Source organism: Diabrotica virgifera, chromosome 7 (genome assembly GCF_917563875.1).
Source record: "Diabrotica virgifera virgifera chromosome 7, PGI_DIABVI_V3a".
NCBI lineage: Eukaryota > Metazoa > Arthropoda > Insecta > Coleoptera > Chrysomelidae > Diabrotica > Diabrotica virgifera.
The window spans coordinates 1,155,789-1,168,791 of NC_065449.1; the positions used below are offsets into that span (position 1 = coordinate 1,155,789).

At 31.7% G+C, this 13,003-nt stretch overlaps 2 protein-coding genes across 4 annotated transcripts in view; one reads left to right on the top strand and one right to left on the bottom strand.

Annotated features, from left to right (window-relative positions):
- LOC126888344 (calcium release-activated calcium channel protein 1-like) overlaps positions 1-13,003 on the bottom strand; it is a 106,682-nt gene that overhangs the window by 1,086 nt on the left and 92,593 nt on the right. For all 3 annotated transcript variants that reach the window (XM_050656511.1, XM_050656510.1, XM_050656512.1), the window contains 3 exons: positions 10,798-11,094; positions 8,484-8,693; positions 2,588-2,822 (listed from right to left, as the gene is read on the bottom strand). In XM_050656511.1, coding sequence (XP_050512468.1) covers positions 2,588-2,822; positions 8,484-8,693; positions 10,798-11,094 — 742 coding nt within the window. The remainder of the gene's footprint in view (positions 1-2,587; positions 2,823-8,483; positions 8,694-10,797; positions 11,095-13,003) is intronic.
- LOC126888346 (uncharacterized) lies at positions 248-2,062 on the top strand. The gene is made up of 2 exons (XM_050656516.1): positions 248-900; positions 963-2,062. Exons 1-2 carry the CDS (start codon positions 892-894, stop codon positions 1,677-1,679), a joined length of 726 nt encoding a protein of 241 aa, XP_050512473.1. The 5' UTR covers positions 248-891; the 3' UTR covers positions 1,680-2,062.

Sequence of the window (13,003 nt, forward strand, 5' to 3'; positions counted from 1 at the left end):
TATATGTTCGTTCATGGGTATTCTTTCATTTTTCCGACTATAGATTATAAATGTGAAATTGAACATGGATGTACAAAATATCTCATGTATTCTGCTCAAGGTACCATTTGAGCCAAAATCGAGTTGATCACATATGTTGAATAGATGATGGCAACTGGCGACTCTGAGTCGTACATATTCAATTTAACATTTATAATCTATGTTTTCTGTCGACCGTCCATTTATGATCAATTTTAACACCCTCAAAATCATTGATTAGTGACCCCTATTAATGAATGATTTTCTATTAATGAACGATTTCATTATAGGCAACACAACATACATTGCTTGCATAAATTAATTAAACGCTCTGTGATTGGCAGTGACCTGTGGTGTAGGCAACCAAACATATACCTATTTATATTCCCACTAAAAAATTTAGAATCATGTAGCCGATGTTAGCAATATCTGTCATTGTATGTCATTATTTACTTTATTATTTAAAATTCTGTGTATTTGAAAAATCAAAACAAGGATATTGACGAAGAGTTTAATTTAACTCCACCAGAAGTGGCAAAAACTGCAAATGAAATATCTTTAAGTTTACTGCCTGAAAAAAGCAGAGTGTTGCACGAAAAAACATACGCTGAATTTATTGCATGGTGTGACGAGAGAAAAATAATACGATATTCAGAATCTGTATTGTTGACATATTTTTAAAACATTGCCGAAAAAGGACTAATAGCAAGTTTGTGGCCTAAATATTCGATGCTAAACATTGATATATCTAAATATAATAAGTTAATTATGTTATCAAGAAAAAAAAACAGGTTATGTACCAAAGAAATCAAAACACTTTAAAAAGAACAAGTCCAGAAATTCATCTCTAATGCTCCTAACGACGTGTTTCTAATGATAAAGGTAAACCAGTAAATTAAGTTTATATATTTAATACTCGTATTTCATAACATTTCATTTTGTAGGTTGCATTGATTTTCGGAGTGGCTGGTGCGTTAAGAAAGGACGAACTATTGAAATTAGAAACAAATAACGTTCAATACTTGGAGTCAAAGTTTCTTGTCACAATAAAAGCATCAAAAACACACACAAATAGAATATTTACCATAGCAGATAACGAAGCAAATACGATTCTCAATGAGATCAAAAAGTATATTTCTTTAAGACCGGCACATACACCACATAAACGATTTTTCATTTTTTATAAAAATAAATGTTCCACACAGCCAGTTGACATAAATACGTTTTCCAAAATTCCTTTCGTTATTGCTAAATTCTTGAAATTAGAGCACCCGCATCTCTACACTGGGCATTGTTTTAGACGTTCCTCTGGCTCAATACTGTGTGACAGTGGTGCAGACTTTTCAGCTATTAAAAGACTAGGTGGCTGGAAATCGACTGCTGTAGCAGAAGGTTATATAGATAATTCTATGCAGAATAAACTTGAGACGGCTGAAAAACTCTTGGGACAAAATACCACTAAACCTTGTCAAAGTACTTCCTTCAGCACCACCGCTTCTTCTTCTATCACAGAATTTACAGAGGTCCAAGAAGACTTAAATATAAAGTCAAAATGCTATACAGCAGATAATCATTTATCAAAACCTTCCTTTAATTTCAGTAATTGTATTATTTCGAATATTAGTGTTTACAATAATAAAACTACCACTAAGGAAAATTAAACTTTGAATAAAGATAATGAAAGCTGAAAAAATTGTTGTTTATCGTTAAGTAAATAAAAATTTAAACTAAGATATCTTTATTTCTGAAAAGTACGGTCGACGGAAAAGTTTTGTAACGAACTCGTGAATTAAAATGGCGATTAACAATCTCGAACACTCTAACGCGCTCGCGCCGCTCACGCGTTAAAATATCTCAATTGTTAATCGCCCTTATTAATACACTTGTTGGTTAAATAATTATTTCCATGACGGATCAAGTTTAAAGGGTTTTTACCCGAATGATGATTTACCAGCACTGATGATGATCTGTTATCAGATCGAAAACTAGTTCTGTGATGTAACCCCTTTTTAGAAATTTTAATAAATATACCTTTTATAAAGGATTTTACTTGTTTTTTGTAATATATGGTATACAGCCAACTAGAGGAAAACTTTTTCCTTGTGGATTTTTTGTCTATTGTCCTTTTCATGATCATTTTTCAGTGCGTCACAAATGATAGGAAAAAGGGTAAGTCCGTGATAATACACATTTATGACATTTATTCTAACATGACATTTTAGTTAAATCTGACAGTTGTCACATTTTATTTTCAATTTAGAATAAAAACAAATCAAATGTGTTTCTTGCATTTATAAAATGGTATTTTCTTTGATTTATATAGTCTTATAAATTATACAGATTATATTTGTAATATTATTATCTAATTAAAAAAAATATTTTTTTTAATTACGGCGCCATCTATCGACAACTAGAATAATCACAGAACTAGAAGTAATCACCGACGTGCCTTTTTTTCTGTCACATACAATTTAATGCGTTAGAAAGAAATCGAAAAACTGTGACGCACTGAAAGATGATCACGAGAAAAAGAATATTTAGACTTTTTTATATTTTTGTGTATACATACCTAATATCGTAGAAAAAGCCCATGCTATTTCTATAAATCCCTTCATTCTTTCGTGGGGGCTTTCTTTGACCATTTCGCACACTTCTAATTTCGCTATGGCTTCTATATTTGGGAGTATGTACGTCGATATCATTAGAGCGAATATATGGACTGCTACTAATACCGTTGTACATACGGCAAACAATACAAATAACCATTCAGGAACATTGGTTGGAGTATTTATTTGAAGTTCTACCTGTAATAAAAATAGGTATAAATTATAAATCAAAAACAATTTATATTACATTTGTTTAAAAAGTAGACCATTATCTTCTTACGTACGTTTCACTTTGAGTTCTTCAGAAAAGCCTATCTCTGCTCTGAACAAAAAAGAAAACGAACTGTCTCACTAGGGGAAATCTAAGATTGCATTCCACAACCCTCTATCTAGATAAAATTCGATCTAATCTTGTTTCCCTGTACTGATATAAGAGTAAAACTAATAGAAAGTGAAAGACATTCTTTCATTTTCTATTAGTTTTACTCCTATCTGAATACAGGAAACCACGAGAAAAATCAAGTGTGTTACATACAATCTTTGTAGACCAGGGTTGATCTGTGAAAAAACGTCTATTTTTGGATTGAAAGGTGGCATTCGGATTTTGGCAGATAAAGTTAGGTGACAACTTCAACAATAATAATTGACTTATGCTCCTTCTCAGATATGCCCGGAACATTAATACAAAAATTAAAATATTTAAAAATTTCGAAAAACATCGATTTTGTTCTACTTTCTTTGCTTATAACTTTAAAACGATTCGTTTTGGAACAAAATCGTACGGAAATAAAATAAAGATAACTAACTTTTGTATGATATACGACTGGTTAAAAATGTCTTAAAGTATTACCCTTTCTGCAATTTAGCAATAAATACAAAATAAGGGGGCAAAATAAGCCTGTTGTTATTCAATGTTTTTTAACCACTTTGGTGGCACATAGAATCTTACTAATTCGCTTAGAAAATTCTTATAACATACTTAAACAGTCTACCAAATTTCATTAAAATCGACCTAATAGATTTTGCATAATAAATTTAAAATTTAAATGTTCAAATTTTTTAAAAACTTTCTGAACAAAAAGTAGACCATTTAGAAGTTGACTATTTTTTTACATATAAAGAGGTGCTCTACCTATCTAATACACTTTACATAATTAAAATCGGATTAGTTAAGGGGCCTCAGCAATGTTTTAAAATTATAAACAATTTTTTGCTTATCAACAAATAGCTTTGTTTAAAAATAAAAAAAATAATTTTTAGCCATACAAACAATCAAAACCGTTATAATTTGACTTAAACTTTCAAATGCTGTTAGCAGAATTGCTTTTTTATTTTTTAATCAAAAGTTATTCGGGTTCAAAAATTGCAATTTTTCGATTTTTTGAAAGTTCAACCGCGTTTATCTCGAAAACTATGCATCCTACGAAAAAACTTGTAAGAATATTCCAAGAAATACAAAAAATATTTTATTTTTCGAAAAGTAGCTGTTACGTAATTCCTCGAGTTCTTTATTTATAACAATCTTATCGACATCCGGATCAACTGTTACCTAAAAAATTCCTGTTCTACGGGTCAAAATACATAAAAAAACTTGGGTAGGTCAATCTAAATACAGGAGGCCGTTGCATCCCCTCCTGGCGATAGCACTAATTTGTTTATAAGCCAAAAAATTGTTTGTCACTTTAAAACATTGCTGAGGCTGTCTAAATAATCCGATTTTAATTCTGTAAGGTGTATTAGATACGTAGAGCGCCTCTTTATATGTAAAAAAATTAACCAACTTTTAAATGGTCTACTTTTTGTTCAGAAAGTTTTTAAAAATTTTGAACTTTTTTAAAAACATTTGGATTGCAAAATTAGCATGTAAAATCTATTGGGTCGATTTTAATGAGATTTGGTGGACGGTTTAAGTATGTTATAAGAATGTTTTAAGTGAATTAAGAACGAAGGTTCTAAGTGCAACCAAAGTAGTTGAAAAATATTGAAAAAAATAGGCTTATTTTGCCACATTATTTTGTATTTACGTGGTCCGCATGCATGAGAATAGAATCCCCAGAAAATTGCTGAATGCAAGAATGCAGGGAAGAAGACCTGTTGGAAGACCTAAAAAGAGATGGGAAGACGAAGTCGATGAGGATGCCAGGAACTTTCTGGGAACGCGTTCATGGAAAAGAACAGCGGTAAATCGAAATGATTGGAGAAGCTTATTGAAGGAGGCCAAGGCTTATGTTGTATTTATTGCTATTTTGGAGAAAGGGGAATAATTTAAGACATTTTTAACCAGTCGTATATCATACAAAATTTAATTAACTTTAGTTAATTTCTGTACGACTTTGTTCCAAAATGAATCGTTTTAAAGTTATTAGCAAAGAAAGTAGAAAAATTCGATGTTTTTCGAAATTTTTAAATATTAAAATTTTTTTATTAATGTTCCGGGCATATTTGAGAAGGAGCATAAGTCAATTATAATTATTGAAATTGTTGCCTAACTCTGCAAAAATCAGAATGCCACCTCTCACATCCACCTCAAAACAGATCCGTCCTGGTCTATTGGGTCAAAATGGTTTTTTCGGTTATAGTAAGTGTTTTTAAAGGTTCTACTTTTTAATTAGATTTAAATTATTTGACCATTTCCATAAGTCAATTTGTAAGCTTGTACCAATAACATAAGATACGCAGACGACACGGTGGTATTTGCTGACAGTTCTGAAGACCCTTCAAGAGTTAATGAATAGGATCACAGAAGTAAGTAAGAGAAATGGACTTTCACTAAACATTAAGAAAACAAAATAAATGATATCTAATGCTGGGGCCACATTAACGTCTAATGCCGTTAATTATCGCATTATTTGCCATCTCTGTGCTGAGGCCACAGTAATGTTAACGTCTAACGTCCATTATCGTATTAATTAACACACCAAAAATGATGGAATAAACTGCGCGTTAAAGTGACTGGCCACACTTATTTTAGCGCACAGTCAGCAGAAAACGCGTTTTTTAATCCAATAATTTCAAGATGGAAGTCGAAATTGCTACGCTGTTATATTTTATATAGCTTTAAGAAAGCTATGCATGACATCAAATGCAAACCAGCTTGTTTTATATACCTCATTCATTCCCATGCCAGATTTTAACGATTTTTTATATTTATTTAAATTGGTTCTATTCGAGGTGTGCAAGTACTTGGAGAGGATACGAGAAACGATCGTGCGTGAATAGCGGAGAAATATTGAAACTTTCTTAAATAATTCATGTCAATTGAAATTGTCAAATTGACGTATATTTCATACCTACTCTCATTGAAGAAGAAAAATTATATATTGCTCCACAATAATGATATGATATGCACTTATTATATAAAGGTAAATTTAATTAATTGTATTATGCTTGCAGTACCTACTGCATTTTAATAACTAATTTTATTTACTACATACAATTGTTTACGTTTTAATAACATAACCTGAATATGACTTTTTCTTCTTATTATTTTTTGGACTATGGCCTTGACAATTATCCAGTAACCAGGACTAATATAATTGGCCAATATAATTAAAAGTGCGAATAATGTCGCTGAGCGTAGAAACCAGGTGTCGCTTTGCCGAACTTGCACGGTCCCAATAATATCCCATAAGTGTGTAGTAAGTTTTTCTTTTTCAAATCTTCCACCGTCGCTGGAAAAGATAATGTTGCCACAATTCGACGCCAAGCGTCACCATGAACACCACGATTTTTATGTGTTTTTTGTCGGGGATCCCATAAACAAGGTTCTGTTTCAAACACTGTTAAAAATTGAATTATTTCTCATTACTCCACTCCATTTTCGTAGAATACTATGTACCTATTTCACAAAACAAATTACTCTGCTGCGCTGCAAGCTAGAACTTGTTGAAACAGTGTAGCCACAACAACGCAATAAGTAACGGAGTAACTCCTTTGTAGTGTCGAAAGAAACCGACACCCGATCTATCACCTAACGTTTAACGGCATTAATAATGGCATTAACAAATTAGCGCCCTAAGTCATGATTACACCTAACGCGTTAGTCAAATAACGCGTTAATTAACGGCATTAGACGTTACTGTGGCCCCAGCATAATGCAAATAATGCGTTAATTAACGGCATTAGACGTTACTGTGGCCCCAGCATAAGAAGAAACAGCAATTTGGACGAATCAGTGGGAACGGTCAACAAATATAAAGAGTAAAAACATACATCTACCTTAGTACGAATGTCAATGAAAATTGGGACCATTCCCTAGAAAGCAAATGTAGGATAGAGAAAGCAAGATCTGCATTTCAAATAATGGCTAAGCTATTCAAATGTCATGATTTATCAATTTCGAAGTATACAGGGTGTCCAGAAACTACCGACAAACGAAGACAGGAGATTCCTCAGATAATTTTAAGATAATTTAACCCAATTCACCTTGTCCAAAAATGCTTCCTAAGGGAGCTAGAGCTCTTTGAAGATGGCGTCATGTAATTAGTTTTTCTTAAATACCTCCAGAACGCTTCTATTTAGAAAAACGAAAATTGGTATACATATTTACTTTCCAGAAATGAATCGATTTCATCTATTGCGAATTTCAAGTACAGGCCATAGGCGTCCGTTTTGGGTAAGGCAACGGTTATTTTATCGCCTAACTTTTTTGTCTTTAATTTTTAAGCATTTTTGACTCTGAATTATTTAATTCTGAGTTATTCTAGTACTAAAAGGTACTCTTAGTTTAAGTCGATAGGATACACCGTTTTCTAGAAAAATCGATTTGAAAATTTTTCGTTCCTTAAATTAAAAAAAAAAGATTAAAAAAAACTATTTAGAAAGATGAAAACTGGTACATTTATTTATATTCCAGAGATTAATCGATTTCATTAATGGCCAATTTACAGTACCGGTCATAGGCGTCCTTTTTGGTAGGTCAACAGTTCTTTTAGTATTTTTGACACTAGATTATTCAATTATAAAATATTCTAGTACTAAAAGTTACTCTTGCTTTAAGTTGGTAAAATACATCGGTTTTTTTTTAATTTTTTTAACTTTCTTTTTCAAATTCCCAAAACTAAAAACTTTTAAATCGATTTTTCTAGAAAACGGTGTATCCTATCGACTTAAAGTAAGAGTACCTTTTAGTACTAGAATACCTCACAATTTATTAATCCAGTATCGAAAATGCTTAAAAGTTGAAGACAAAAAAGTTATGCGATAAAATAACCGTTGCCCTTCCCAAAACGTACGCCTATGACCGGTACTAGAAATTCGCAATGGATGGAATCGATTCATTTCAGGAAAGTAAATATGTATACCAATTTTAGTTTTTCTAAATAGAAGCGTTCTGGAGGTATTTAAGAAAAACTAATTACATGGCGCCATCTTCAAAGAGCTCTAGCTCCCTTAGGAAGCATTTTCGGACTAGGTGAATTGGGTTAAATTGTCATAAAATTATCTGAGGAATCTCCTGTCTTCGTTTGTCGGTAGAGTTTCTGGACACCCTGTATATACCGAATATACTGTTCACGAAATTGAGTCGTGGACTCTCACCGACGCCATCTGCAATAAAATTGAGGCTTTCGAAATGTGGCTTTATCGTCGAATCCTAAAGATATCTTACACCGACCGTGTTACTAATCATATTAACCACAATAAAACCAGCCAAAATAGAATACCTTTTCGAAAATACTAATTTTACAGGGAAAAGTAGAAAACAAACGAGGAACAGGACAGCGAAGGATCTCGTGGCTTAAAAATCATCTACTTATGTGGTTCTACACAAATCTTTTCTGAGCCACAATGGTCGCCAACGTTCTAAACGGATATGCACTAAGAGAAGAAGAATTTGTAAGCTATGTACATTTTACTCACCATCGCTATCATGGCAAATCCAGATAACAATTCAGAAGTGGTGGCGGTTGCTTTGAGTTTTGCTCTAGACATATGTAACCTCCTCCATGATAAACCGTCACTTGTGTTTGCTAATTGCCTTTTTTCGTTGTTCATACTATGTTCGATGTCGTAGCATCGACAGTAAGTTTTGGGTCCACTGGCAGTACTGTCATCATCTCTAATTTTTACCTAAAATCGACAAAGTTGTGATTAAAATTTTTGTTCAATTATAACAACTAGTTTATAAATACGAAGAAGACGAAGAGACTCAGATACAGTGGAGTCCCTGAATCCTTACCCGTGTGTCATCATTAATTCGATGATAAGTCGGAAATTGAGATTTACTAAACGCAACAGCAAGTGACAGTAAGTGACTTGCTGTTGCGTTTAGTAAATTTCAATTTCCGACTTATCATGGGCTTATTTCGTATGCTTTAAATGATGACGTACGAGTAAAGATTCAGGGACTCAACTGTATAAAGGTTACTGTAATAAAATAATTAAAAATAATTGAAATAAAATAAACAATATTTTAAATCCAAGACTTTTTGTCAAAAGAAACTGCTTTATGGTTACATCCTGAATCTCCAGCTTTAACAATGTATAAGCACGGAGACCACGAATATAGAAGAAAGCAGAAAGGACAACCGTCACGCATCTATAATTAATCTATCTATCTAATTTATAAATGTTTAAACGAGCTTTAAGCTCTACTTCAAAAATATATTTAATGAAGTCCTAGATCTACATAGATGATGTAGAAATTGAATCATGTCAGACATATGGATGATACGGTGATTTTATCTGATATTTGCGAAAGTTTTCAAAGAAACAAAAAACAGAGTGGGGAAAAATAACCTTTCAACAGATCTTAATCGACGTTTTTAACTAACCTTTTTATGGGTTTGTAATTTTAAAACTCATAAGCAATAAACGTTTTTTTGTGGTCGACTATGAAAACTTTTTGGTAGAATTAGGGAGACAAAAAATACATGTGTACGGCTCGAATTGCCTTAAATAGAAATTTAAACTATTATCTACGCATAACTTAGTGCCTTTGGTCGTCTAAGTTTTATCAGAGAGTCGCTTCAATTGTATACACAAAGAAGGAAGTCTGGAATGCACATATGAAGTAGGATCGAGATAATAGATATTATGTGAACAATAATTTTCTTATACAGTGTGTCTTACGGATACCTAACATCATTTTTATTAAGATAACTCCGTTATTATTAATTTTACGAAAAAAAGTTATTCGTTAAAAAAATGTCTGAATAGTCAAAAAATTAAGATGCAATCATAAGATATAGTCGATTCGCTAATCTGAGACACAACTGTTTACACTACATTCACAATAAAAATGCACTAGAAATAAACAAGCACGAGGAGCACTCCCAAATCATGATTTGGGAGTGCTCCTCGAACATTCAACGTGCCCTGGTTTGTTTATTTCTATATATTGCATTTTTATTGTGATTGTAGTGTAGACAGTTATGTCTCAGATTAGCGAATCGACTATATCAACTTTTTCAATTTTATACGAGGTATGTCAAAAAATATGAATTTCGCTCAAGAGTAAAATACCTTTATAGTTCACAATATTTCAACTAGGAGCATGCAATTGCATATTGAAACATAGTTTTTAATTCTGAACAACTTTTTATAATAACAAATTTCAATATTGTGAAAAATAAAGACACTTTACTCTTCAGCGAAATTCATATTTTTTGACATACCTCATATAAAATTGACAAAATTTAATATCTTATAATTTTATCTTAGTTGTTAGACTATGCAGCACGTTTTATAAAGAATAACTTTTTTTCGTAAAATTAATAATAACGGAGCTATCATAAATGAAAATGATGTTGGGTGTCCGTGATTTGAGGAAAATTTTCAAAAAAAAATTTTCAATTAGAAGAGTGTAAATGCAGATTAGTACATAATTTTGAATTGCAAACAACTTTTCTCAATGAAAATTTTCGATATTGTGAAAAATAAAGGCACTTTACTCTTGAGCGAAATTCATATTTTTTCACATACCTCGTATACTATTGATAAAATTTTATATCTGATGATTGCGTCTTAGGTTTAAGACTATGCAGAGCACTTTATAAAGAATAACTTTTTTTCGTTAAATTGATATTAAAAAAGTTTCCCATATGGTTCCAAGTTACGCAGACACACTGTATATAAGTGAAAATCGAAACGTCAAAAAAAAACATTTTTACCGTCATCACACACAATCAGTTTTATCAATCTATAACTTTAAAATATATTATAATTTTATTACCTTCGGTCTTGATTTGTATAATGTATAACCAGCAGATGCCGGGTTGCTCGCAAATCCAGAAGATGGACTCGTAGGAAAAGCAGACGGTATACCATTAACTATACTTGATGGTCCATTGGAAGTTAAGCTAGAATTACTTGAAAAAGGTGGTGTCCTTTCCCGAGATATTGATCCAAAAGATGTTTCTAATGAATGAGGCTGTAAGCTCATTGAATTATCTACGTATGCTATTTTCGTTCGATTGATTGTATCTGATGTAACGTTTAATGATCTTGGTCTAGATGGTTTTACTGGAGCCTGAAAGATACAACGAGTATTCTATTAAATACAATGTTTATAAAAAAGTGATGTATCCAACCGTTATTTGAAATAAAACACCGAAAACTTTTTTTCTACATTTCCACAAAATTTACTACAATTTATTATCACTACAGTGGTTTCGGCAGAGTACCTTTCCCAAGTGATGTACTATGCGTCTAAACTTTACCGGGTGTCCACTTATATTTTCCCCCATTTTAACTGCCTATAACTTCTAAACGGCTCAAGATAGAAATATGCGGTTTTCGCTGAAATGTTTTATTTTAGTAAAAGTTTTGTCTGAATGGACTAAATTTTTTATATCGCTTTCAAATACGAAACGAAAAATGGCGGATTTTTGAAAAAAACGTTGTTGACTTTTTTTTTAATGGAACACCCAGTATGTTTTTTTGTAAATTGAAAGAAAGGTCATTCACCTATCCAGCAATAAAAAGTTTTTCAAAATCGGTTGTCAAATCACTGAGTAATTAATCTTTAAAATGAGAGGTGCAACGTGGATATCACATGTTATTTAGGTATGTGATTTCCACATTGCATCTCTCATTTTACAAATTAATTGCTCAGTGATTTGACAACCGATTTTGAAAAAATTTATATCGTTGGATAGGGAAATGACCGTTTTTTCAAGTTTTTAGGTAAATGGCCATTTTTTAGGTCGCTTTTAAATAAACAATGGCGGATTTTTGAAAAAAAAACGTTGTTGACTTTTTTATTGAAACACCCAGTATATTTTTTGTAGCTTTAAAAAACGTTCATTTACCTATCCAGCCATATTAAATTTTTTAAAATCGGGTGTCAAATGACTGAGCAAATAATTTTTAAAATGAAAGATGCAATGTGGAAATCCCATAACATAATATCATTTTGCTTAGTTATGTTATTTAGGTATGTGATATCCACGTTTGACCGCTCATTTTAAAAATTAATTACTCAGTGATTTGACAACCGATTTTGAAAAACTTTATATCGCTGGATAGGTGAATGACCTTTCTTTCAATTTACAGAAAAATATATTGGGTGTTCCATTAAAAAAAGTAAACAACGTTTTTTTCAAAAATCCGCCATTTTTCTTCTCGTATTTCAAAGCGATATAAAAAATGCAATCCATTCAGACAAAACTTTTACTAAAATAAAACATTTCATCGAAAACCGCATATTTCTATCTTAAGCCGTTTAGAAGTTATAGGCAGTTAAAATGGGGGAAAATATAAGTGGACACCCGGTATAGTGTTTACTGAATCAGTTGTAGACCAGGACTAATCTGTAAAAAAACGTGTATTTTTGGATGTGAGAGGTGGCATTCGGATTTTTGCAGGTAAAGTTAGGTGACACCTTCAGTAATAATAATTGACTTATGCTCCTTCTCAAATATGCCCGGAACATTAATAAAAAAATTAAAATATTTAAAAATTTCGAAAAACATCGATTTTTTTCTGCTTTCTTTGCTTATAACTTTAAAACGGTTCGTTTTCGAACAAAGTCGTACAGAAATAAAATAAAGATAATTGAATTTTGTATGATATACGACTGGTCAAAAATGTCTTAAGGTATTACCTTTTCTGCAATATAGCAATAAATACAAAATAAGGGGGAAAAATACGCCTGTTGTTATTCAATGTTTCTTAACCACTTTGATGGCACTTACAACCTTAGTAATTCGCTTAGAAAATTCTTATCTATAACTTACTTAAATGGTCTACCAAATTTCATTAAAATCGACCTAATAGATTTTGCATAATAAAAAATAATAAATGTAAATGTTTTCAAAAAAGTTCAAATTTTTTTAAATCTTTCTGAACAAAACTAGACCATTTAGAAGTTGGCTAATTTTTTTTACATATAAAGAGGTGCTCTACCTATCTAATACACTTTACAGAATTAAAATCGG